The 26,447-nt window shown below is 41.8% G+C and overlaps 1 protein-coding gene across 1 annotated transcript in view; it reads right to left on the bottom strand.

Annotated features, from left to right (window-relative positions):
• The window catches only part of FAM160A1 (family with sequence similarity 160 member A1), a 49,307-nt gene extending 24,697 nt beyond the window's left edge, over positions 1-24,610 (bottom strand). The window contains exons 1-4 of the mRNA XM_024207558.2: positions 24,506-24,610; positions 22,112-22,738; positions 13,936-14,091; positions 10,980-11,066 (exon numbers count right to left, since the gene is read on the bottom strand). Of these exons, the coding sequence (XP_024063326.2) occupies positions 10,980-11,066; positions 13,936-14,091; positions 22,112-22,738; positions 24,506-24,610 (975 nt within the window). The remainder of the gene's footprint in view (positions 1-10,979; positions 11,067-13,935; positions 14,092-22,111; positions 22,739-24,505) is intronic.
• Positions 24,611-26,447: the final 1,837 nt, after the last annotated feature.

The following is a 26,447-nucleotide window of genomic DNA, read 5'->3' as shown; positions in this document are numbered from 1 at the left end:
GAGAAACCATGAGAAAGCCATCCCTGAAATCTAGTGCTCTTCTCTAATTATGGCATTGTTTTTAGTAAATCATAGAATCTCAGGGTTGGAAGGGACCTCAGAAGATCATCTAGTCCAACCCCCTGCTCAAAGCAGGGCCAATCCCCAGATTTTTACCCCAGTTCCCTAAATGGCCCCCTCAAGGATTGAACTCACAACTTTGGGTTTAGCAGGCCAATGCTCAAACTACTGAGCTATCCCTCCCCACAAATCTCTATCTTCTGTGATGATGGATTAGAAGATGGAGTGGCAACTATGTAAATGATGCAGGTTTCACAAGTCACTATGCTTCTGACATAGTGAGGAGTCAAATAATTGTCATTGTGAGTGTCAGTTTAATATATTACTCTCATTGTGTAAGACCAAGTGCACTGATTCTTTATTGCTGGCTCCTTACAATATTACTGCTAATTTACAGCGTTTCCCCCTTTCATAGGAATATGGCTATCATGATTCAGCCCCTGCTTCACATTTTGCTCCTAGAAGGAACTCATAGTGCCTCCTACAAAGCAACTACCCATGTGCTAGTTAGATACCAAAGTGAAAGGTATTTTACACATACCGTACAGCATTTGGCATAGTGACTGCCTTTTCCAGAGAATAAAGCAACACCAGGTCTTTCAATGAGCTGATTTATACCCCCAATACCATCCTTCCTTGTGCAAACAGTTTTCAGTAAGGAGAAGGATGACATCTCTCCCAAATTAAAGTAGAAAATTATTTTTGGATAGTCACAAAGATATACAGTACTTAAGGCATATACATGCTGTAATGAACTAGTCCCCTGTCTATATAGTGGCATTAACAAATGATCATCCCCCAGTTTGTCTCTTGTGTAACGCAGAGTAGATCTTAATCTTAAATAATTACCACAGTAGATGGATTATCTGCTTGGAGAAGTCCTGTACTTGAATAGCTGGTTTACGATATAGTGCACCAAGGTGAGATATATTGCAGGGGCAGATTTAACAACCAGCAAGGACAGCAAATGCTAACTGGGCCCCACCTGGTCTGGGCCATCCTGCCCCCATCTCCTTCTCCCATCTGCCAGTGGCAGAACAAAAAAACCATGGGGGTTGGTGCAGGTTTTTATTGTGGGCCCCTACATGTAGTCACATGTCCCATATTCAAATAAACTCTCACTCCTTCCCCGACTCTGTGTCCCCCCCCACCCAGCTCCAGGTTGTGCCATCTGCTCCCTCTGGCTTGTGCCCCCCAGTGCTGCTGCCGCTACAGCCATCACCACTGCTCCCACCAAAGCCAGAATGGCTGTGCTGGGAGCCAGAGCTGCGAACCACCGCAGCTCCTGCCACCAGAGCTAGTCAGAGCCACTAGGAAGTTCCCGACTAATGGGAGCTGCGGAGTTGGCACTGAAGGGGCAGCGGCAGCACTGCCCTCCCCTTCCCCCCCCCCCGCAGGGGCTGTAGAAACATGCCAGCTGCTTCCAGGAGCGGCGTGGGGCCTGGGCAGGTAGGGAGCCTGCCTTAGCCCCGCTACGCTGCCGGACTTTTACGGCCGGAGATCGTGATCGACTGGCAGAGGCTCCAGGATCGATCAGTCAATTGCAATCTACCGGTCGGTTACCACTGCTCCATAGACTTCACTGGAGTTACTCTGGATTTACACTGGTTAACTGAACATAATCTGTCCCATTTGCTTAATTGGAATTTTGCAGGTTTTGGCTCAACAGATCTTATTTTTGGTGAACTCTCTCTCAGTTTTGAAAATGTGACAAGATGCATCTAATGTATTGCAGCATTAATACAATATTGAGACATATAGTACTTACTGTTAATTGTATTATCATCTTATAAGTACTGTCACCTAGAAAAAAAGTGTGTTTATTTCTTACATGCCAGGATACTGACACAGAACACTGAAAATTAGGCTTCTTTTTAGAATCACACTGTTTCAAGTTATAAGTGACATGTTGTCAAAATATAACAGCATTATGACGTAGATAGGCCTTCATATGAAAGCTGAACTCCAAAATTCTGATTTTAGGAGAAAGTCTTTTTGCTCTGACCAAGTTAAAGTCTAATCTCTAGCCCAGGTTGTGTCTGTTAAAAAATGCTGAAAATATAAGAGAAAGTTATAAGCATCTGTCTTGAGAACAGGAACTGTTCCTCTATGTGCATGGCTGTGAATGTGCAGTTGGTGTTTTTCTATTATTTCAGTTATATATTTTTGCTAGCTTTGCATTTTCTAAATTATTTTTTGAGTTGGGACTTTTGCAGAACATTTGAGATAATGTCTGTGGACCAACCCATGACCTCAAACATCTCAAAATACCTATTGACTGGCAATATATTTTTGGATCCATGGACTTTCAAATCCTGAAATTACTAGAATAGGGAAGTTCTTCATTTGTATAAAGAAGCCCTAATCAAATCCAACTGGGTGATACCAGTGACATCAGAACAGGAGTGGACCCATTCTGATTTGCCAAAAAACTCATGAGGAAAAGTCCCAAGAGGCAGGACCTAGCTGGGCCACAATCTTCAACAACCAAAGAAAAAGAAGTGCCATTGCTTACCTGTTTGCCTGGTGCAGCAGCTCGTCTCTAGCCACGCAACGCATGTCTAAAGAGGAGGCCAGCGCTTCCTCTACCCTCCCAGCTGGCCACCGAGGGAGAGAGTCCAGCAACATTGCAATACCTGAGTTTTGACATCTACAAACAATTAACCTCAAACCAGCCAGCAAGTCCATCAACACACATTTGAGCCGAAAAATATAACCTGGTTAATCTTTCCAACCATGTACCAGCTTCCTGAAGCTGAATGTAGCTTTTGTGGCTTCAGCAACTATCCTGCATGACTAGCAACCTTTTTGGGTTCTATTTTCTTTTCCCAATTTTTATTAGTAGAGGGAAGCTTCTAATTCTCTACTTCTGTATTCTTGCACTTTTTAATTTTGACACCACCAGAGGGAACATGTCCTGTGTACATGCACAGGAGTGTGTGTAGACAGAACCCATAAAATCTTTCTGAGAACAGTGCCTATAGAATAGTTTTCAAATACCTAGCCCTTAGATAATACAACCTATTTTAAAGATCACAGGCATATATCTTAATGTATACTTGAATCCTGAGAAATGTTATTTTTACATAAAAGTCTTGTTTGCTAGTCCAGCGTAGCAAGCCATGTCATCTTGAAAAATCCTGAAATATTTCATGGAACTTTACATTGGGAGGGCAGAGAGAAGAGGAAGAGATTGACTATCACCTAAATCATCTGTAATTTTGGCATACTGCTTTAGTTGGCATCAGAGCTGTAGTCTCAACATTAGCTCTAAACTAGGAGTGATCTGACCCTCCCCATATCAGCCATGGAGCTGGAATCGCAACTGCAATGAGTAAGGATCTGTTACTTTTAGGGCTAACAACTAAACAAGATTGCTGCCTTCCCAAATTATTAAGCTAATGCTTATAAGGAACTGTTGGTTTATTTGATATATTTTAATCATACCAGTAACTAGATTAATTTGATGATTGATATTAACCTCTTTTCATTTAATTTTGCTTATATGTATTTTATTATATACTTTCTATTAATTTAGTTTAATTAATAAACTATATAAAATGTAAAACTGCTGTGGTTCTGCCCCAGATGTCAGGGTTCTGCACAAGAGTCATCCTGGGATAGATAAGAGACAACTCTGTGACCCACCTAATGGTGGGTCTATAGAACTGCCCTACAGTCCCCACATTATCAGTGCCCATACAAAAACGGAGTGAGCTTTTGAAGGAAAGCTGACTTATGTACTAATGATCTATTTCAATAAGCAGTGTGGGTTCCGGAAACTTTGAAAGCCTGGGGTGGAAGATATTAGCTGGTCAACCTAAAGGTTCCTCATAATGAGTCTATATTCCTTTCAACATACATTGAAATAATCTTATTTTCCGATTTAAATAATTCTCACCCTGTTTCTAGGGCTACAAGAGGATTCTTGTGAAATTTTAAAACAAATATCACATAAGGGCACACACTAGATCAGGTCCAAAATACCAAACAACTTTTTAGTGACAAGTGACTCTCCGAGTGTTTAGAATTTAGTTCAAATAAGCATCTGTAAATTCAAGTGTTTATGCAGACTATACAAACTTTGAAAGCCCATGCCTACCCCCAAGATCCTCTTGTCCCCCTTGCAGTTCAATCCCCTTCCCCACCCTACAAGAGAAGACATACCCTTATAACTCTCTCCCCTTTGTAGCATGTGTCTTCTTGGTGGAGGAAAACCAGGCTCTTTTTGTAAAATGGGGGAGGGCCACTAGGTAGAGTCACTTCAGGATAATATGAACTGGGTAGAAAGAAGTTGATGACCCAACTTGCTCTGCCCCATTTACACACCCATAATACAGCAGTAGGAGTATAATAGACCTGATGTGGCTGGTGTCAGCTCCAGGAGGCTCTGGAACAGAGAGGGAAGCCTTTTAGAGAGTGTAGCAGGGCTTTGGAGAGCCATGAAATAGACAAGAAAACTGAATTTCCTATATTTAATATGTACATCCACAGTTAAGAAATAAGATGTATAAACCTTCATGCTCCAGGGCATAAGCCAACCACCAACTTCCTGAGGTTAGGAAGAAAGATGGTTTAACCATCATTGCACCTTTCTGTAACAGAATACTGGACCCAGGAGTGAAAGTAAAATTTATCTCTTACCGGTACGGTTAGGGGCTTCCAAAACCCTTTCACCCCTGGAAGGGGCAGGGCCTCGGGCAAAAGGGGCGGGGGGGGGTCAGCATCCCCCAGCCAGCCCATCCGCGCTGCCTGGTCCGCGCTGCCCAGGGCTCCAGTGGTGATTTAAAGGGCCGGCCCTGGGGCAGCTGCTCCTTTTGCCCCCCTCCCCCCTGCATCAGCAGCCCTGCAGCTAGGAACCTGGCAGGGCCGCCGATGCGGGGTGCAAAAGGGGCAGCGACGTTAAAGCGCTGCTGCGGCAGTGCTTTAAGCAGGGTCCTTTAAAGCGCTGTCGCAGCAGTGCTTTAAAGTCAGCTGTATGGGCTGGTACCGGAGGCCACTTTTTACCAGTACGCCGTACCGGCCTGTACTGCCTTACTTTCACGCGACTGGACCAGATGGAACACTAGTCTGAACTGAAATGACTGTTTCAATGTTTTTTCCTTCCAAAGCAGAGCCATTAGTTAGGCCATTGTTTGGATTATGTATTGAACTAAAGCCATGGGAACAGGTTTGGATCTAGAGCTCAGATCTGAGGTCCACCCACAAAAATGTTTAGAGATGGATGGGTTTTGGGGATGGATGAATTTTGGATTCTAGTTTTTACCCTGCTCCTAGGTTTTGAGTTAACAACTGCAATGGGCAGAAGGCTTATGTAGATGTATTGAAAGCAGTTATTCCATGGCTTTGGGTAATAGAATACTTAAAATCCACAAACAAAAACTAAATAAACTGCCCAACCAGAATGGTCTAGACTAGAAAAATTCATCCATAGTAACAAACACACCAACCATCTCTCCCTCACAGTTAACCCTCCACAGACCTACCTATCTAACTAGGCTTATCAATTTGGTATTTGAGCTCTCAAAAGGGGGAGGGGGGAGAGAGGAGGGGAGGAATAGCAGCCACAAGCTTTGCAGTATTGAGCCAGAAATGTCCAAAAAGATCAGATATTTATCTGGACATTTAAGCCTTTGGATCCCAGATATATTTTAGCATCCCCAAATAACTTCAATTACTTTAGAAATTAGGAAGCCCACAGCACTGTGTATAATGGAAGAGGAATCTATTTTCTGATTTAAGTAAGGATTTGGCTCAGGAGTTTCTCTCATTTTGCCCTTTCTTTATTAAAAAACAAGTCTCCAGGTGGATGAGTGAGATAACTTGAAAAATCATCATCAACTCAGCACTAACTTTTTGGGTGGCAATTAGAAATGGTTTCTATATATGAAGGAGTTGTTCCAGCACAGTGAAAAATCTTCCTTATCTACTCAGCCAGGAGGTGTCTGTCCCAGAAGCAAGGGTTTGAAATAGTAACCTATTATGGAGTTTTTCTGGGTTTTATGAAGACCTCAGATTTAACTGCATTTGCTCGTTACCTCCTTCTAGGGAGTTTGTCTCAGTTGCATCTGAGCCTTTCTTCAGATCCACTAGACAGTGCAGTCTGTCCTCCATTAAATATGTTTAGGCGAAATAGTGCATTAAGTTGTTAATTTTGAAGATGAAAATTGAAAAGAAGTTTTGGTAGCCAGCAAAGGTATGTTATTGGAAGAACAATGGACTTGCTGAATCTGAAGAAGGTTCATTAATGACTAAGGCTTGGAGCTCAAATACTCTCCTAACAGCCAAATTGACTTTTGTTTTCAAAAGAAACCTGAATTCAATTGACTTCAGAGGTGTATAAGACTTAAGTACCACTGACAGATCCCATAAAAAGGAAATGTTAGCAGCAGTTTCACTGATGTGGAGATCTGATTTCTTTAAGTAACATTTACATGGTGATAGCCAGCCCAATTTCTCGTTAACTGGTTTAATGACAGATATTGACAGTTTTTAGCTTTTTAAATACTAATGCCCAACTAATCTCAAATACTTCATAGCCAGGGCCAGATTAGACTAATCTCGGGGCTAAATTCTGCTCTCAATTAAAACGAGTAAACTCAGAACAACTCCCAAGACATCGATAAAATTATTCTGGATTGACAAAAGAGTAACTGTAAAAAGAATTTGGCTCTTAGTAACTGGATAACCCAATTTAGAATCTTTTTCTCTACTTTCAATACAGTAGAACCTCAGAGTTACAGACACCTTGGGAATGGTGGTTGTCCGTAACTCTGAAGAAGAGGTTACGGAGCTCAGCCATATGGGGGATTGGGGCTGCAGCCATGGGGGGTGGGGAGAGGCCAGGGCTCCACTCCCTGCTTCAGTGGGGGGTGGCACGAGGGGGGCCTTGGGGCTTTAGCTATGGGGGGAGTGCTGGGGCTGAAATTGGCACTCTCCTTGTAGCTAGTGCCCCAAGACCCAGCACCCCCATGGGGCTGAAGGTGGGAATAGATCCGTGGGGCTGAAGCCCTGAGCCCTGGCACCATAGGCACCAACTCCATGGGTGCTCCAGGACTGGAGTACCCACGGGGGGGGAAAAAAGTGGGTGCTTAGCACCCACTGGCAGTCAGCTACCCGCTCCCCCACAGCACCTCCTGCCCACCGGTGGCCCGACCGATCAACTCCTCCTGTAGGAGTAGGATTTTATATTTGTATTAGAGGTTATAATGATTGACGGTTATAATAATGTAGTATGTATTAATGTATGATTTGATCATCCTGCCAGCCATCCTTTTTGAATAGCAGAAAGGAATGACCCTCTGGGACATTGGTAGAAACGCATCTGACAGACTGCCAGCGTCTGTATTGATGTTAAGGCAGGAACAGACCAGAACAGTCCTTATGGCTGATTATGGTCACCCTCTGTTTTAGGATAAGTTATGTTTACTATGGGGTCTTGTTTCCTATATGCATTACAAATTAGGCCTTTTAGTTAAATATACAATTCTTTGTTTTAAGGTTTAGTAAGTAAGAGACAGGATTTTGTATTGTGTCTATGTTAATAAGATTAGAGGCATGTTGAAGGCCCGTGCCCCAATGTGAACTGTTTTGGTCACAAGATTTAGTAAGGTTTAATTTACAATGTATTTTTTGCTCAACATAAAACACTGCTGTTTGTATACCTTTGTAAAAGACTGTTTGTGTGAATGAAGAGTGTATGCATCAGGAAAAGATAAGGTGTGAAGGCCATTTTAAAGTCAGATGGTCAAGGAAGGAGGAGTAAAGAGATTTAACGACACCAGAGAACCATCAACCGCATCCATAACTGAGGAAGGGCAGATTGACGACCCTGTGGTGGAGGCTGGCACCCCTAAAGACAAGATAATTGATCAAATCGAAACCAGGACAGGATGACCCTCTTGGAGGTGCTTTTGAGTGTTAACATCAAAAGATAACACCAATTAAGGCGTAACCGGTCATAAATGACACAGCAAAATCCATAGACTTCAACAGAGAAAAGGGACTATAAGAACATGGTGCTTTGCCATGGAACTTTGGGTTCATCTTGCCACAACTCCAGGAGCATCGGATCGCGACCAACAGAGCCCGGCTCCCCTCTGTGACCAATCTGGCTGGACACTAGATTGATCCAGACTCTGGACTGGTAACTATAAACATCGACTGGAGAGAGAGAGAGAGAGAGAGAGAGTGTGTGTGTGTGTGTGTGTGTGACTGAAAAGCATATGCTAACTGCTATATTCTCAATAAATGCGGCGTGTTGCCTTTTTCTCCTATAAAAAGATCTCATGTGCTTTTTATAAGCGTAACATTCCCCCTCCCTCCCAGCGCCTACTGCCCGCTGCAATCAGCTGTTCCCTGGTGTGCAGGAGGCACTGGAGGAGGGGGAAGGAGTGGGGATGGGGCATTCTACGGGGAGGGGGGCAGAACTGGGCGGGAAGAGGGGGGGCAGGGTTGAGGGCTTGGGGGAAGGGGTACAGTGGGGGTGGGGGCCTGGGCCAGAGCAGAGGTTGAGCACCCCCGAAGCAAGGAGGAAGCCATTGCCTGTGACTGGCACCCACCCCCTACACCTCATGGAAACTGTGAGCGGAGCTGCGGGCTGAAGCCCTGCTCCCCATTGCTCCTCCCCCACCTATAGCCCTGAGTCCCAGTGCTCCCAAGGCTAAGATGCCCGGAGCTCTGACTCCACCCCCCCCCCCCCTGCCACCGCCGCCCCCAACCCGGCCCCCCCCCCCCCCCCCCCCCCCCACCCCTTCCAGTGGCTGAAGCCCTAAGCCTCTGGGATTTAGCCCCAAGGCAGTACAGTGTTTGCTTTTTTTCCTGGTCTGCACTGCTGCCGGCTTGAAGACTTCCAGTTCCACAAGTGTCTGGTTAACCAGTAAATCCATAATTCTGATTTAATCTGGTAGAAGGTTTCACTTCTTGCACACAAGCAGATTATTTTTTGCCATTCAGATTCCAGTTTTTAATAACAATTTAATATCAATTAAATGTTGTTGTGTGTTTGGTAGGTGGATTTTTGAAAAAATCCAATTTTGAGTCTTGCATATTTTCATTGCAAAACAGAAATTCTTCAGAACTGCCCAATCTGTAGATTGAAATATTGTCCAGTTTAGTCTAACTTTTGTAAATGTATAGTAATTTATAGTATTTTGCTGTAATTGAGCAAAAAAAAGAAAATTTACCAAAATCACTAAATTTTACAAGAAAAATCTATAAGACTTCACTAGTAAAAATGAAAACTATTTTCACCTTTTTGTAAGAAGCCAGAATTGTATGCTTTGATCAATAAATGAAATTTCACACATAACTCTCTACTCTAAGCAGAGACCACTATTAGAATACTTTCCTGCTCCTGGGTAGTTTCTTTGGAGCTGTTGACATGGAACGTAAAGAAGTTTAAACTTTCATCCAGAAAAGATAAATTATTTCTGACAAGATTTTTGAGCTTCTGTTGTCCCAATATTGATACAATGTTTTCCGTAGTTGCTCAGAAAGGAATTACTCAGGGTTTGTCTACACTGCCCCAGAGTTTGGACTACGGGGGTGTGAACAGCAATGTACACAAAGTGCTGCACTGTAACTCCTCCATGTGGACACTGTGGGTACAAACTAAAAGGTTCATACTGTAGGACTACATTAATGTCAACTAGGAACCTTTTAGTTTGCCCTCACAGCATCCACCTGGGGGATTAACAGCGGAGCACTTTGGTGGGCACTGTATTCATATCCCTGTAGTTCGAACTGTGGGACAATGTAGATTTAGTGTAAGTCCACTATTTTTTGTCCAAAACTATTTTCTGAATCTTTTTTGTCTGTATTGTTACAGACATACTTGCTGACAGGTAATTTGAAATAAATGACCAAAAATAATTGAAACTGGTGTGATTATATGATGTTATTTTGACAAATATATTATGCAGAATTTTGCATAATTTTAAAATATTATGCGCAGAATTTTTAATTTTTTGGCGCGTAATTCCCCCAGGAGTAGCTAATAGCAAGCACTGTTTGGTCTCAAGCGCATGGAGTACTGTACCCACAGTGCAATACTCATAGGGACCAGCACTTGAAGGAGAATCACCATTTCTTCTCCAAACATGGGTACAGTACTCAGCACTTCTATAGAAGCAGTAGGACAATATATAATATAAACCTTGCTTTAGAAAGCTGGAAACAGGTTAGAAGCTACTGCTTCAGCTCTTTAACTAAGAGCAGCACTAAGCTGAAGAGCAAGAAGTAGACAGACAGTACAGCAGTAAGGCTAATGACACTTCAACTGAACCACCATGATGCATAAATTTCTTAACAGAGTCATAGCTGCCAAATTTTGTGCATCACCATATGTAATAGTTTTTTATTACTGAAAAAAGTCATTCTTCCTACCATGGTTTCCTCACGCAGTGGGAGCAGGCCCCCTACCATTAACATCACCAACATGCTGGTACTAATAGGATTAATATGGATTTAACATTAAGGTCACGTCAAACAAACAAGACTTAGTTTTTATATTTCAAACTTGTTCATTCTTGTATTGACATAACATCCCACAACCAACCTACTTCATAATCATGTGTAAGACCTGAGCTGGCAACCGACTTGGGGCTTATTTCCCAGATAGGTGGAGGATGCCAACCTCAAATAGATGTGCTACAGTCACGTCTCTAACAGAATAAAGCAGTACATACTCCTTTACTGAAAGAAGATCTCCTGCCATCACAGAGAGATGCCTCCATCCTCGTTAATGATCAAATGCCATAAACGGTAAATGGAGAGTATGGGAAGGGGTAAAGTCGGCCTAAACACATGCAATTAGATTATATGGAATTTCACCATCACCACCTAATAATATCCCATTGGCTATTAGTGTTGCCTTTGTCTACTATAAACTTACGTGTATGCACACACAAATCACTGACCTTATGGAGTGCAGGAGCCATTACTGGCACCAAAAACCCATCGTAAATGTAGTTCACAAGCTGGTTACGAATCAAGGGATGTGCCACCTAAAAAAGAAATCTCGTGTCATGATAAATTGCATCTCTGAACCATCATATTTGTTCTTAAAGCAATAGTTCTCTGCAAAGATTCTTAAAATAAGATAAAACAGAATATCTTTAATCACTGTCAAAAACCTCTGCCCGTTTCAACAATACCTTGATTTTGTTCTTTTGAACAGTTTTTGTTTTGGGTATTAAAAGGTTTCCCCTTTGCGATTAAATACACAAAGTACATTTGAGTAACAACAAGAATGATACAGCCAGTGATAGAGAGACAGGGCTTTTCCCATATATTTCAATCTCCCTGCCTGCTGACAAGGATGAACGGACGGACAGTGTGATGCACATGCCCATGAACCAAAATAGAACTGGCAGGTCTAATTTTAGCCCTACCAGCCCTGACAGGGTCACTAAGGTGGACATACCATCACTAACCTGTAATACTACAATAAAAAAGCAGAATGGCAGTTTTTATATATTTCAAGAGTACACTATATTGGGAGCATTCTCACTCCACTGGTCAAACACACAATCTTTTTTCCCTTCTGAAAGTGCATTACTCACGCAATAGACTGGTTAAGCACTTAAAAGATAAGTTACTTGGATTTGTAATAAAAACCGTGTAGTAAAACATGACAAATCATTGCTTATTTTTACAATGTGGAGTTAATTTTTTGTTTTCAAAAGAGCAAAACAGTTACGACACATTATGAACTAATACTTTCTAAAAATAAATTTGGTATTCTAGGAGCACAGAAGTGTATTAGAAACCAAGTATTTTTTTAAAAAAAAATATTTTAATTACGCTACACATGTATCTGAGTATATGCATATATTTCACACTTACAAAGAGACCCACCCACCCACTCCTCAGAATGTCCTACCCCTTACTTGTCCATGAATACAGTCCTCTTATGCCTCTGCTCAGCCCTCCTCAGATTTGTGACTCTGGCTGTGGAGGGGAGAACAGGGGATACACTACCCCAATAAAACTCCCCTCTTCAACCCAGTGGATGGGGAGAAAGGGAGGGAGTCAGAGAGGGGCTGGAGTCCTGGCTCCACCCTCCCTGTTTATTCACTGGTATGAGTAGCTGTCCCAGCACAGAATAAACCACTCCATGAAAAGCAGCGATATAGTCCCCTCACCAAAGCGATCAAGGTGAATCTGTGGCTGAAGGTATGTATACACTGTGTTTTAAAACCTATAGCAGAGAGTCAAGCACCTGCGTCTACAGACTCAGTCTCACACTAAGGCGCTAAAAACAGCCGTTTAGATCTTCAGGCTCAGGCTGGAGCTTGGACTATGAAACCTGGCACATGGGCTTCAGCGCTTGAGCTACAGGGATGTTTTTAGCACTGTAGCATGAGAGTCTGTAGACCCAGGCTCTGAGACTTGCTGCCACAGGTTTTAAAATGCAGTGCAGCCATACCCTGAGTCACAATTAGTTCTCTGGTGTGCTTCTGCGGTGGTCCAGCTATGCTCTGCCTCATACCGAGGTTAGATTGTAAAGTTACAATCTAGCCGTACATAAAAAATAGAATTCATTCAATGTCTCTCCCCCCACCCCCTTACAGAAACATTTTTTAAAATATCTGGTTGTTTGGATTTATTTTTAAACTGATTTAAAATAATTTCACTTCTTCTTTACTATCTATAACAGCCTTCACTCTAATGAAAAAATGATATCAAATGTCACTGGCTAAGATTGTAACCTCTCTTGGAACAGGGTAGACAGAAATGAGTACAGTCACCATTTCACTTTTCAACACGTACGCATTAGAAGGCTGATTATATTGCAGCTTCGGGGATGAAAACAACTATTAATTCTATTTATGACATGTAAGTTTTTTTAAATGAGAAAGCTTCATCTGTGTTACACAAATATAGTCAGTTGTTTCACTATATTTTGCATACAAACCTTTATAGACATTACTGTTTAATTCATAGTAAAATATGACAACTTCACTAATGTTATTGAGCATTTCTTTATACAGAAAACAAATCCACAGATGCAGCAAAATTTATATTGTCTTCTCATAAAACACTTGCTGTAGAAAAACTGTAGCCTAAAAATATATATAAAACCGGATTTTTATCTTTAGACTGGAGATGAAAAATAACCAGGAATCAAAAGGGGGGGAAAATCTAATCAAGAAATCAAGAACAGAGAGTGTGTTCTAAACAGACCAATTTTGAAGGGAATTTAATTTGTGTTGATAAGAAGATGCTTAACTCCTGCTAAATTCAACTAGGGTAACAACATTCTTTATATAGTACACATCATTAGGGAAAATAATTGTTTTTGTTTGTAGACTTTTATGAGAACCTAGATGTAAAGATGGGATATTCTTCTCTATTCAAATAGATAAAATTACCTTTTTCCTCAAATAAAGACATTTGATTTCTTTTAATATCAATGTGGGTATTTAAAATGCAATCAACAATCTTTAATTGGGAGACTAGTCTTAATTCTTGTCCTACTCAATGTAATAACTCCCAAAACCTGCATATTCACATTTTATTAATTAGAAACATTTGCTACTTGAAAGCCAGCCGTGTAGATTAATCTTTATAGTCATACTGCACAGTAACAGCTTTGAACACTTTTTTTCATACATTCATATATTCCAAGGCCAGAAGGAATCGTTGTGATCATCTAGTCTGACCTCCTGTATAACACAGGCCATAGGACTCCCCAAAATAACTCCTAGAGCAGATCTTTCATTCATTCATTTAAACAAAGATGTTAAACTAAACTAAATAAAGATTAGTTCTATACACTACTGTCCACCAAATAAGCACATCCTGTAAAAGGCTTTTGACTATATAGTTTAACTGCTGCTACAAAGAAGAAGTCTGAGTCAGATCCAGTACCTGTATTACTGCATTGCAAAACTCTAGGGAATTCATGAACTGAACAAGAGCTGGGGACAGGAGCCAGTCATCTTTCAGCAGACAGTGCCATTCTCCATTTTCTTCCAGCTTTGTAGGCAAAGATGAATAGAGGCCACTCAGTCCTGTTGCCAGTACCTGTATTCAGAAACAATGAAAAGGAAACAGCCCTTTACCCAACTGTTCAGTTAAACAATGTTCCAACATAACATTAAAACATTTTTCTTACTAGTTTCAGTAACACTTAGAAGGATGACAGAAAAGGGGGGAAATGAATGTTAAAGTGATGCTGCAGAAAATCATCAGTTTTTAAAATTCATTTCATCTGAAATTCCTCTCCTTGTAATAGCTGCCACTTAGGAAAAACTGCCCAAGACAAAGGCCATCTAATGATTGTAATCTGTTTTAACTGGCAAACCACGATTGTTTTCTTTATGCTCAGAAGATCATTTTACATCTGTTCCTTCCTGCTTTCACCTTTCTCCAGTCTAGTACCAGTCTCTACATGTTCTCTACCATCTGGTGAAACATCAGAGAAACACCAGTCACTGTCTTCAGAACTCCATAACTATGAATATCGAGGGAATCATTGAGGGCTGCCATTTTATGGTTACAGGTGACTAGACAGAGCAGTTCCATTATGAATGATAGGAAGTAGGATCATCCCATCAGCAACAAGCACAACTTCATTCAGGCATCACACATCTGGGGCCTTTTGTTCCTAGGCTTTGGAACTCAAGGTGCCAGATATAGTAAGGAAAATGGTCACTCTTAATAGTTATAGGTTCTGTTTACCACTGGGGAGAGGCAGAGGAGGGGAAAAGACTCTTGGGAGAAATTATGGGCATTGTTGCTAATGTTAATGAGTAAAGATATTTTACATATAGAAGATGCTGTGCAAGTATAACACTTTAGTTTTAGGACCATGAATATAAAATATACCATTACAAAGTTGTTATAGTGTTACTGTATTTTCTTAAAGATATGAGCAGTTTCAAGTCACAGATTTTATAAGAAGTTACCAAACCACAATGTTCTCAGGCATTATCTTGTCCACAGCTCCACCTTTCCTTCTTTCTCATGATTTTGTACAGTTTCTATGCTACTTTTTAAAATGAGCCTCACTTTAATGTGGTCATTAGGACCAAAGCACAAGGGGATCTTTTCAGCTTTCACGCAGCAGATTCTTGGCAAGAATATCCCTACTCTCCACAAACACCCACTTGACCCCTATAATGTGAGAGGGTCAGAGCCCTGCTCCAAAGCAAGTGGATTTATCTATTACAAAATGAATGCTTGTCACAGTAGAGAACAGAGACCCAAAAGTTAATTTTATGGAGATTCCAGTCCTGAGGGTGCATTAATTACATCTATTACAATTGGTAGCTCACCCTACAGGGCAAAGGTAGTATCCCTGAATGCTCTCCATTCCTTTAACCACCCTAACTTTGAAGATAGATTTCTGTAGACAGGCATAATTAAGCCAGATATAAAAATACTGTGGGAAAAGTAATGCTTAGATATGCTGAGCTGCACTGTTTCTTTTCTTTTTAAGTCAGGATGTAGACTAAGAACTAAGAAGCTGGAGTACGAGTAGTTATAGCAACCGCTCAAGTTATTTTTATGATCACATTCTTCAGTACCAGGATGACTTAAAAACAAGTTTAAAAGGGGGGGGAGGGGAGGCTAAAAGGGACAGCTTGACCAGAGCCCCCATTTGACAGAGTGGCCAAACATGAGCAAGTGGCATTGTGAACTGGTTTAGGTAGAGGCAATTGATAGTCCACCTGCCATTGACAGTCCAGTGAGCAAATTGCCTGCCTCAGATCCCACCACTGCTGCCACTGGAAATGTCGCACCAGGCCCAAGAGAATCTACCAGGCCAAGAGTCTGGAGGTAGGAGCAGGGTCAGGGATGCCACTCCCACTGGTAGCGGGGCCAGAAGACAGGGAAATGTGAAAGCAGGAGCACACCCCTGCCAGCCACACACAGGGCAGAGCCCCCTTATCACCACAGGAAGAGCAGTGACCCCACAGGCCTGGGCTCCCTGTAACTCCCCAAGACTTCTCACTTCTTCTTAAACTCTTTCATCTCCATGGTAATTCTTTTGGAGGCGGGAGGAGGGGATCTCAGTTTCAGATATTGCCTTGGGCACCTGAAAAAATCTCTGAAGCCCTTGTGGCAAATGTGACTCAGCAGCCTTCTAACGGACAGGGTTAGTTTTAGGTGTTTATGTTCTGCCTCTCCTCCAGAAGGTCACTGCACAAGGCTTAAATACTATGCATTCAGGAATACAGAAAATTGTATTTATTTAGCCTTTGATACTAAGGGCACATCTATACAACAAAAACCAAACAAAAAAATCCTGCGGCATCAAGTCTCAGAGCCCAGGTCAACTGACTCAGGTTCATGCTACAGGGCTAAAAATATCAGTATAGGCTATCCTGTTCAGGATGAAGCCCGGGCTCTGGGACCTTCCCTCATCGCTGGGTCTCAGAGCCTGGGCTCCAGTCAAACCCTGAATATCTACACTGCTATTTTTAGCCCTGTAGCATGAGCCCGAGTCAACTGATCTGGGATCTGAAACTCACTGCCTCCTCCCACCCCACCCCATTAAAAAAAAAAAAAAAAATAAGCGTAGTGTATACTAAGTGATCACAGGTTCAGATTCTGGAGAAGAAAATGAGAAGAAATTGATAAGAAAACTACTTTGCATTGTTCATACCATAATATAGTTTGGGGGGGAAGGACATTGTTATTTCTAAGAAGAATTTCATGAGAGGTGTGTTTTTGTTTTGTTTTTTCCAGCGGAGAGAAGGAAGTGAAGGAAGGCAGGAGATGGGGCAGATTAGAAAGGAATTAATTGGCCTGTAAAATTACTTCTGCATAGGATAAATGCCTTATATTCACATATCAGAATTACAAACAACTCTGGGCAGGGAAAAAAAAATCTTCATTAGATGATTTGCGTTACTTGTGTATTGCACTGGATTTGGTTTTAGATCTGCCATTTATTCAGCCATCCATCCACCTTATTCATAAATCCATATTTAGGCCCCTAAATAGAAGTGGCTTGGTTCTGAGGTGCTGAGTACTATCCACAGTTCTCATGGAGAGACAAATTCACTTCCTGGAACTAGATGAAACTGACTTTCAACTTCATGCCTCACTACACACGAAAAGGAGTGAAACTCACAACCACCCCAAACAACTCACCATGGAATTACTTAAATAAGGTTCTCAAAAGCAGAATCTATGTTGGGAGCAGTTTCAGCAGTTTATTTAGCCAAAACAGTTTGAGGATTTTTACCGTGTGGCTAAGGTCTAAACATAGCTATTGCTAGAAATTAATAGCAACGTGTACAAGCTTGGCACTCATTAATTAAAAAAAATAAAATGATGAATGTCAAATATTAAAAGCAAGAACTTCTTAATTTCTGTAACAGGGCACATAAAATAAAGGTACTTTTGGGGGGTTATTTCATGGATTTTTGTATTGTTTTTTCTATTTTGGATCAGTAGAGACAGAACCATAAATGCTAAGATCATAGAAAAACAGATGTAGAAAGAGACAAAGGAAGTCTTTCTTACATCTTCCCTTTCCCTTCACTCCAACAATGCTGCCAGTGCCAACACACTATCTGTCTGTTTCTTCCATGCTGTTAACTATGGCTGTAATGCCCTTATGAGGTGGTCCTCAAGGCCACTCTCTATACAACAGTCCCCTCTGATGACTCACATCTTCTGTGATGCCCATAAGACACTGACTGATTATGACAAGGTTGAGAGTTATTTGGGGATAGTCTATATATTTTGTGTGTTCATAGTGGGCCTCCCACAAACTGTGGGCACTCTCAAAGCCAGTACATAATGGATGTATTTGTAACTACTAGCAAATATTCAGTATTTGTGAACTTTTACAACTCAAAACCCTCTAGAAATGTTAATTCTCACTACATCTCGGGAAGTAGGTGGTATGTTCAACTCACAGAGAAGGAAACTGAGGCAAATAAATCAAATTATTCATCTGAAGATATAAAGGAAGTCTATACAAGAGCTGGGAATAAAGCTCAGGAGCTCGTCTCCTAGTCCTAGGCTCAGAAGAGTAGACCATGCAATCCATCTCTCTAACCTATAATCTAAGCTTGAACCCTTTGTCCAGTGTAGTTTTAAGTGGAGTAAATCAAAGTAGCTTGTGTCACTTCTCTTAGGAAATAGCAGTAAGGAAGCCTTTTAATCTTTCTATTTGTATGTACCCAAGCAGAAGGGAACTGGAGCCAAGTTCTGATCTCAAACTTTTGAGGGTTGCGACCCCCTTACCTTTGTCCACGCCCCGCACCCCACCCCAGAGCCAAGGCCCCAGCTCAAAAGTTTGAGATCAGAACTTGGCTCCAGTTCCCTTCTGCTTGGGTATGGACAGGGATAAGGAGGCCGCAGCTGGGGCCGGGTCTGGGGCCGGAACCGAGGCTGTGGCCAGGGGCCAAGACTGGGGGTGGGAGTGGACCCACAGCCAGGCTGCAGCCAGGCCCACAGCCAGCAGTGGGGACATGCAGTCAGGTGCTGTTCTTCTCATGGTCTCGCCCCCAGCCTCGGTCCCGGGCCGGGCATGGAGCCATGGCCAACAGCCAAGGCTGGGGGTGGGACCAGGAATGGAGCCATGCCAAGTCTGGGGATGGGGACAGGCACCAGGATGGGGATGCGGCTGGGGGCAGGGCCCAGATGCACCCTCCCAAACATTCCTCCACATCCCTCTAGGGGGGCATGCCCCACGGTTGGGGACCTCTGATCTAGAGAGTGACACCACTCATGCCTGTGGAGTTGTTCCAGATTTGCAACAGAGCAAAATTTGGCCCTTGATTCTGTTAAGAACAACATAAAAAAAGACACAGTACTGGCAGGCAAATTCCTGCCAGGGGAAACAAGAAGCACAAACCGTAAGATTGCATTAGAGTTTATTACGGAGTTGGACTAGTCTCATTGCTGTTCAGAAAATCTGATTCTAACACACTCTGACAATCATTTTAATTAGGAAGGCTTTTTGTCAATCACAGTTCCCCGCTGTTTGTAGGTTAAGATAGTTGGCTTTTATCTTTAGTATAAAAAGACTCCCCTCTTCCCCCCCCCCCAATTAATTGGCAGATGTAATTATGGAAGTTATTGCATAGATTCAATAATGGTATTTATCTGAAGGACAATTGAAAAACCAAGCTCATGTATTCTTTAGTAGTATTTATTTAAATTAGGTCAAACAGAGCCTCTCGGTGCAAGAGACTGATTCATTATTTGCCATGTATGGGTTTGGTGTTCAGAATTGTAAAAGTGAATCATCAAAAGTTAGATAGAAACCTGTTTTTTAGGCTGCTACCAAACTCCTGCTTGGTCTGAGCCCTGTTCCGCACTAGCTCCCCAAAGAGGTTGCAGGCTGGAGTGGAAAGGGTTGATCAAAAAAGGGCCATTAGGAAGAACTAGCCTCCAGTGAGCAACTCTGCCATTGGTTGGGGAGGAGGACATCTTGTCCTTGCCCCAACCTGGCTACTCAGGCTAGCTGCTGGATTCAGGATTTGCATCTAAATGTGGGAAAATTCATGTAGAAAGAGAAGGAGATTTTGCTGTCATTTTTTGTTTTTATCAACAGCTCCAACTCCTGCCCTTGCCTCAGGCAGCTGGTACATGGGGGAGGTGCGAGTGTGATGCCAATGCATTGCCTCCTGCATGTCTGGCACAGGAGACATCTCTTTCACTGCAGGAGTGCTCAGGCCAAGCAATTACTATGCCCTGCCATGGACTGTTTACTGCTTCTCTGAACTGGAGCAGTTTACATGCGTGATGTTGCCAGCAAGCATGCACTGGGTCAGCAGTGAAAGTGATAGACAACTTGAAATCTAGACACAATCTCCTACCCACATACTCTTCTGGTACTCTGTGGAGGGTTGTCTCCATTAGGGGCAGGGAAAGCTGCCACAGTGCAGGATTTATTAGCAGTTAATTGGGGAAGTGGGGGAAATCACATGGAGAAAGATATTTATCATTGAAATCGTTATTGACACAATGTTTTAAATCAAAATCTGCATTTCTAGCCTCTGACTGATGGCCATAATCTCTGCTTGTGCAGACCGTCCTCTGATTCGGAGCTGGGCAAAGCAGTAATCAAAGAAAAATATCCTGAATAAAAATACTTTGGACTTCTATACACATAAGAACGGCCATACTGGGTCAGACCAAAGGTCCATCTAGCCCTGTATCCTGTTTTCTGACCATGGTCAATGCCAAGTGCCCCAGAGGGAATGAACAGAATAGGTAATCAAGTGACCCATTCCGAGCTTCTGGCAAACAGAGGCTAGGGACACCATTCCTGCCCATCCTGGCTAACAGCCATTGATGGACCTATCCTCCATGAATTTATCTAGTTCTTTTTTGAACCCTGTTATAGTCTTGGCCTTCACAACATCCTCTGGCAAAGAGTTCCACAGGTTGACTGTGCATTGTGTGAAGAAATACTTCCTTTTGTTTGTTTTAAACCTGCTGCCTATTAAGAACTAGGGGTCACCAAATGAAATTGTCAGGGCCGGCTCCAGCTTTTTTGCCGCCCCAAGCGGTGAAGAAGAAAAGCCCAATTGAGCGGAGCGATTGAGCTGCCGGCAAATAGGAAGCGAGGCACTGGACCCACAGCCGAATTGCCGCCGCAGACCTGGACGTGCTGCCCCAACAACGGATGGACTGCCACCCCTTTCTATTGGCCGCCCCAGGCACCTGCTTCCTTTGCTGGTGTCTGGAGCCGGCCCTGGTTCTTGTGTTATGAGAAGGAGTATATAACACTTCCTTATTTACTTTCTCCACACCAGTCATAATTTTATAGACCTCTATCATATCTCCCCTTAGTCGTCTCTTTTCCAAGCTGAATAGTCCCAATCTTATTAATGTCTCCTCATATGGCAGCTATTCCATACCCCTAATCATTTTTGTTGCCCTTTTCTGAACCTTTTCCAATTCCAATATATCTTTTTTGAGATGGGGCAACCACATCTGCACGCAGTATTCAAGATGTGGGCATACCATGGATTTATACAGCAGCAATATGGTATTTTCTGTCTTATTATCTATCCCTTTCTTAATGATGCCCAACATTCTGTTTGATTTTTTGACTGCTGCTGCACATTGAGTGGATGTTTTCAGAGAACTATCCACAGTGACTTCAAGATCTCTTTCTTGAGTGGTAACAGCTAATTCAGACCCCATCATTTTATATGTATAGACATTCAAGAATCAACAAGTGCTTTGTAAATGTATAAAATAAGCCTCAATACTCCTCATACCATTATATTGACATGTTATACATAGGGGATCTGAGGCAAAAATGTTAACTTGCCCAAGGTCACAGAGCAAGCCCGTGGCAGACCTGACAAAGCCAAAACAAGTATCTGCTAAATCCCAGTTCTATGCTAACTAGACAAGATTTTCTTTTCCCATTTAAAACCTGCCTCGTCTTTTATTGCCAGACTAAAACACAAACCACATCGAATGTAAATAAGAATTAAATACCAAACCAGAAAAAGGTGATTTTTTTCAGGTGGTCTTATATAGCTCTGTTTTGGCCCTCTTTACCAAATACCACATGTAGCATCTATAATTTCATCTCAGACCCCAATTTCTTATTTTACTTGGAGGCAAGCAAAGAAGCAGTCAAACAAAAGAAATCCATCTTTGCACCCTGGTTTAACATTTGCTTAGCAAACAACTATTCTGCTGCGGGAGGGTTGATTGGTTGTCTCTTTAAAGTAATAGGTTTATTATTGTTTAAAATTGTAAAGTTACATTTCTAACAAGTACTAAAGCTGAACATACCTATTGGTTTAAAAGACTCAGAACAGGGACCCCTACTGCCAAGTTTGATAAAGGAAGCCTCTGTTCAGCAAGATGGTGGTTAATGGTGAAAACTGTTTCCCTTGCCAGCCACCCCCTTCCCCGCCACTGATAGCATCTGTAATTTCTACAGGACTAGCATGGTTTCCAGCCCTATAGTTTAGAATTATGGAATAAGTAAAATGAATCATCTTTTCTAAAAAGGATAGTGGAAGAAAAAAGCAAAAAAGTGAAAAGTTAGAGAGAAAGTAAATTTATGATAAAAAAAACAACAAAAAAACAAAAACCAACAACTTACAGGACAAAAGTAGGTGTTTTCTACTATGTGATTTGCAACAACGTTGTTCTCAGCTGACAGGGACATTATGAAGAGCAGAGCGTCACGAGCCTGCTGACCTACTGTTCCTTCCCGATGGATGAAGGGAATCAAAAGGGAAAAAATGAGGAAGTTGGCAGCTCCCTGGTCCTCGCTGGTGTGGAAAAACAGTTCCAGAATGGAAGGATCTTTGGCTAGGATAGAGCAGAGTTGGTTCAGCAGGACAGCCAGCTCCAACTCCACAGCTGGTGTGGCTGTTCCTGAGCAAGAGCTCAGCAACATCATCAAAGGCTTCAAGATGGGCTTGTGGTGCAGCACAGGCTGATGGGACTGAGTCACCAGCATCTCATACATCTTCAGCTGCTCAATTTTTGTCTCATCGTTGAACTCCCGCCTCAAGCTCCAAAGGAAGAGTTTCTCCATTATGTTCTCTGTGACCACAAACTCAAGGATAGGCCCCATTGCAGCATCTTTTGCTTGCTCCTCAATTAATAAGAAAAGCATATGCTCCACATAATTCTGCACAGTGCTGGCCTCATCTGGTGGAATTGCCCCATATTTCGCCTGAGTATTTTTCAAAGGGTCATGCTTCTCTAAGATTTTTACAACCTAAACAAACCAAATGCACATTTATCATCTCAGTGTACATGTTTAAAAATATATAGTTGAATAGAAACAGATCAATGTCTTTTACTTTTCATGCTTTAAACTTTTTGCACGCTGATAAATCAATCTTTAAAACTTCACACTTGTCACACATTCTGGACTAAACTGTGACATCTTTAGTCACACTGACCAGTCCCTTATTGCACAAGTAGCCCCATTGCTGCAAATTTGGAATTTATTAAAGTGTGGATTAGATAGGTTCTACTGTACTTCAAATCTGAGTTATACTATTGTCTTAGGCAAGTTTCTTTCAGTGTCAGCCAAACTCTGTGCAACAGAGGCCTGAAGTCAATGGGCCTACGCAAGGTACTATTCAGTGTGAGCAAGGGTTATCAAAATATTGCCCTCGGTAAGGTATGCAGGATTTGTTAAATGTGGATGTAGTAAAGTCATTAGGAATGGGTGAAAATACCACCACCACCACCACCACCACCACCACCACTAATTTCATGGTCAGACTCTGCAAGGCCCTGAGCATTCTATTTTCCCAGTGGTAGAAGGTGCTCAGATAAGACATGATCATGCAAGGTGCTAAGTGAGAACAGAGTGGCCACTGCTTCCTGCACACTCTTGCAGTAATCAACCCAACATTGAGAAAAAGTAATAAATGCCACTACTCCACCCTGTTCTTTAGGCTAAATCACAATACCACTTCCTCCCCCTTTCTGCCTTCTCTTCCTCCCCAAGAGGAAACAGCAGAGCTGAGGTGGCCTGTTCTCCCACACAGAACAGAGCAGAGGCCACCTCAGTTAGCTCCCTTGACTAGGCTGAATACCACAAGATGTTTAAATTAAGAGTTTCTTCACTACAGGATGCCAGTGCAGAGCCTCACTAAAAATGGTCCATTGTTCTCAGGCATCAGAAATTTGCAGATCACTACAGATTCTCCTGTAACACATCAGTCCATGCGACAGAAACGGAGGGTAGTGACAGCTCTCCTAAAATGAGTGTTGCTTAACATCTCAGTGGCACTAAGGCCCAGATCCTCAAAGGTATTTAGGAACCTGACTCCCATTGATTTCAAGCTTCTATTGATTTCAATGAGAGTTAGGTGCCTAAATAACTTTGAGCATCTGAGCTTTAGTGGTCATCACAAGATCAGCCACCAGGTGGCTCTTCAAACCCTACAACAGAGTTTCAGGAATAATAAAGACCCTAGGCCAGCTTCCTTTTCAGCAGCAATACAAACAGCTTTTCGAAAAAGCACCCGGCAGGATAAGAAGCCAGTAATATGTAAATTACACCATGCAACCTGAAAATATGTAGTCAATTATTAATACCAGAAGAGCTTTTCACCCTTAGATCGTAAAACACTTTACACAAAAGGTGGTTAAGCATTATTCTCCCCATTACACAGATAGGGAAACAAAGGCACAGAGAAGATAAGTTACCTGCCTAATACCCCAGTGAGTCATTGGGAGATCTGGAAACAGAATCTAGGTCTCCCAATTCCAGATTAGGCAACATTACCTCTCTTTTTGCTGCAAATCTGAGGTCTAGTTCAGTGTGGATTAGCAAGGTCCTACTGTAATTCAAAAACTGAGTTATAATATTAAACATGTTTCAATGTTAGCCAATAAACTCTGTGAAATACGGGCTTGTATCTGAAAAGTGCAGTGTTACCATACCAGTCTTTGCTTTGAGTGGATTCCTATGAATGCAACCTACTTCAAATCAATACAACTATCAAGTATTACTGAATTATATTACCTGTCCCCAATGCGTTTTAAACACTATCATGCATGTTTCTGGGTCAACTCCCTGCAGGCTCACAGCCTGCCGGTTCTTGCTTCTACTAGTACCGGAGGACATCATAAATTCTCCAAAGGTCAATCCTACTAGGCCATATTCAATTTCTGTTGAAAACGCTGTAGTCAAGTCAATGAGGTGCAAGCATCACCTTAGGATGGACATTTCTTTATTGACTCTGCAGCTCACAGAAATCTGTAAAAATGACAAAACACATCAGATTGTAATGCAGGACAAAGCAGGACTTAGTTAAACACTGACATACATTTCCTTGAGAGTTCTGTCTGAGTAGAATGCTTTGTAAGCAAATTGCATAGAGCTAGATTAATGTACCTTTAGTCACAACGAGTAGTACCTTACTCCTCAAACAGCCCTGTTGAAGTCAGTGAAATTATGTGTGGAGTAAGGTAAGGTGATATATTCAACATGAATAAGGGTATTCGAAACTGGTATATATGAATATTTACTTTTTGTGTGAGTGTGCGCGCATGCTTTCTGACATCCTCCTCTCTGTACAGTATTGCTTAGTAACTAACAACATTCTGCAGGCTATACATGTAAACAAGCTACAGGTTATTGCTGGGGCTTTTTATAATCTTTCCCTTACAAACAACCATTCTTTCAAACACTTGACCTTTTTGATTAATAACGGTAAACTGTCTACATTTCGAAAGCTCTGTAGAACACAGCATACAAATAACAGAATTCATTGATACAACGTTAAACACACCAGAAACATGGAACATAAAAGTATAGAAGAGAAGAACTTGTGTTAGCCAAAGTCACATAAATTATAATGTTATATTAGTTCAGAGGAATTTGAGAATAAGATAGAGACCAAACACTGGATTATTCTTTTCATGCATTATTTACTATCCTGTATATCACAGCATCAAAGCAGTGATACACCTTTAGGGTAGAGTCAAAATGAAACAGAAAGACAGACATCTCCCAGATATTTATGAGAGGCTTATGAGAACATACTGTTCCGCCAAGCACCAAGGTCTTGAACAACCACATAATTCCACATTTCCCCCCGCATCTATTTTTTTTCTTTGGGGTGGGGGAAGAACAAGCAAACCAACTGGGCTTTCAATTTCACACACAAAAATCTGGACATTTAATTTAACCCTCTCTTGGATCACAACTGAAAATCCCTGTAAGAAGGTAGGAAGAGAGAACAAATGCATACAGGTGACATTATATTGTGAACAGTAGGTCATAACAGAGAACATGGAGTTAAACATGATTATTTATAGAGATGTCTGTCGGAAACACTTTTCCTCTTCAAACCCTGTTCCAACCCGAGACATCCTGGAGCTTTGTAAACTTCTCTCTCAATTATGAGGCAGTTATTGAATCAAATTCTACTGTCCCTGTCGAGTTTCATGAACATAGGTAGAACACGCACACATATATAAACAGGAAATTCTCATATCTTAATAAAGTCACATTGTAAGACTGTTGTCATGACTGAATCTCTTTTGGTTAAAAGAATAAAATTGTTGCATAATCCAGAGTTCTTTAACAATACATTAGGTATTCTTTAGTATATTTCTTGTAAAATCAAAATTCTCCTCTCCTTGGTGGACAAAGTCTCCCTTATTGTGCTCTACCTACATTCATGGAACTCTGTAGTAGAAGCAGAATTTGTGATCTGAGACCTGCCATATAATAAAGTTTCTCTCTCAACTATAAGTACAAAACTCCAGGAGTTTACGAAGTTTACAACCTAGGAAATTATACACAAAATTACTGCTAAAAAACCTCAAATGTTACAAAGTCAAGCACTCAAGTTAGGAAATGCAAGAATGAAAGTAAGCCTGTGCAACTTTAATTCCAGCCCTCTTGTGCCTATGCTAGGGTTACCATACGTCCGGTTTTCCCCGGACATGTCCGGCTT

The sequence above is a fragment of the Terrapene carolina genome, unplaced genomic scaffold, assembly GCF_002925995.2.
Source record: "Terrapene carolina triunguis isolate 2854851 unplaced genomic scaffold, T_m_triunguis-2.0 Scaffold66, whole genome shotgun sequence".
Lineage (NCBI taxonomy): Eukaryota > Metazoa > Chordata > Testudines > Emydidae > Terrapene > Terrapene triunguis.
Note: the sequence above shows the minus strand (reverse complement) of the source record. Positions and strands in the feature narration are given on the sequence as shown.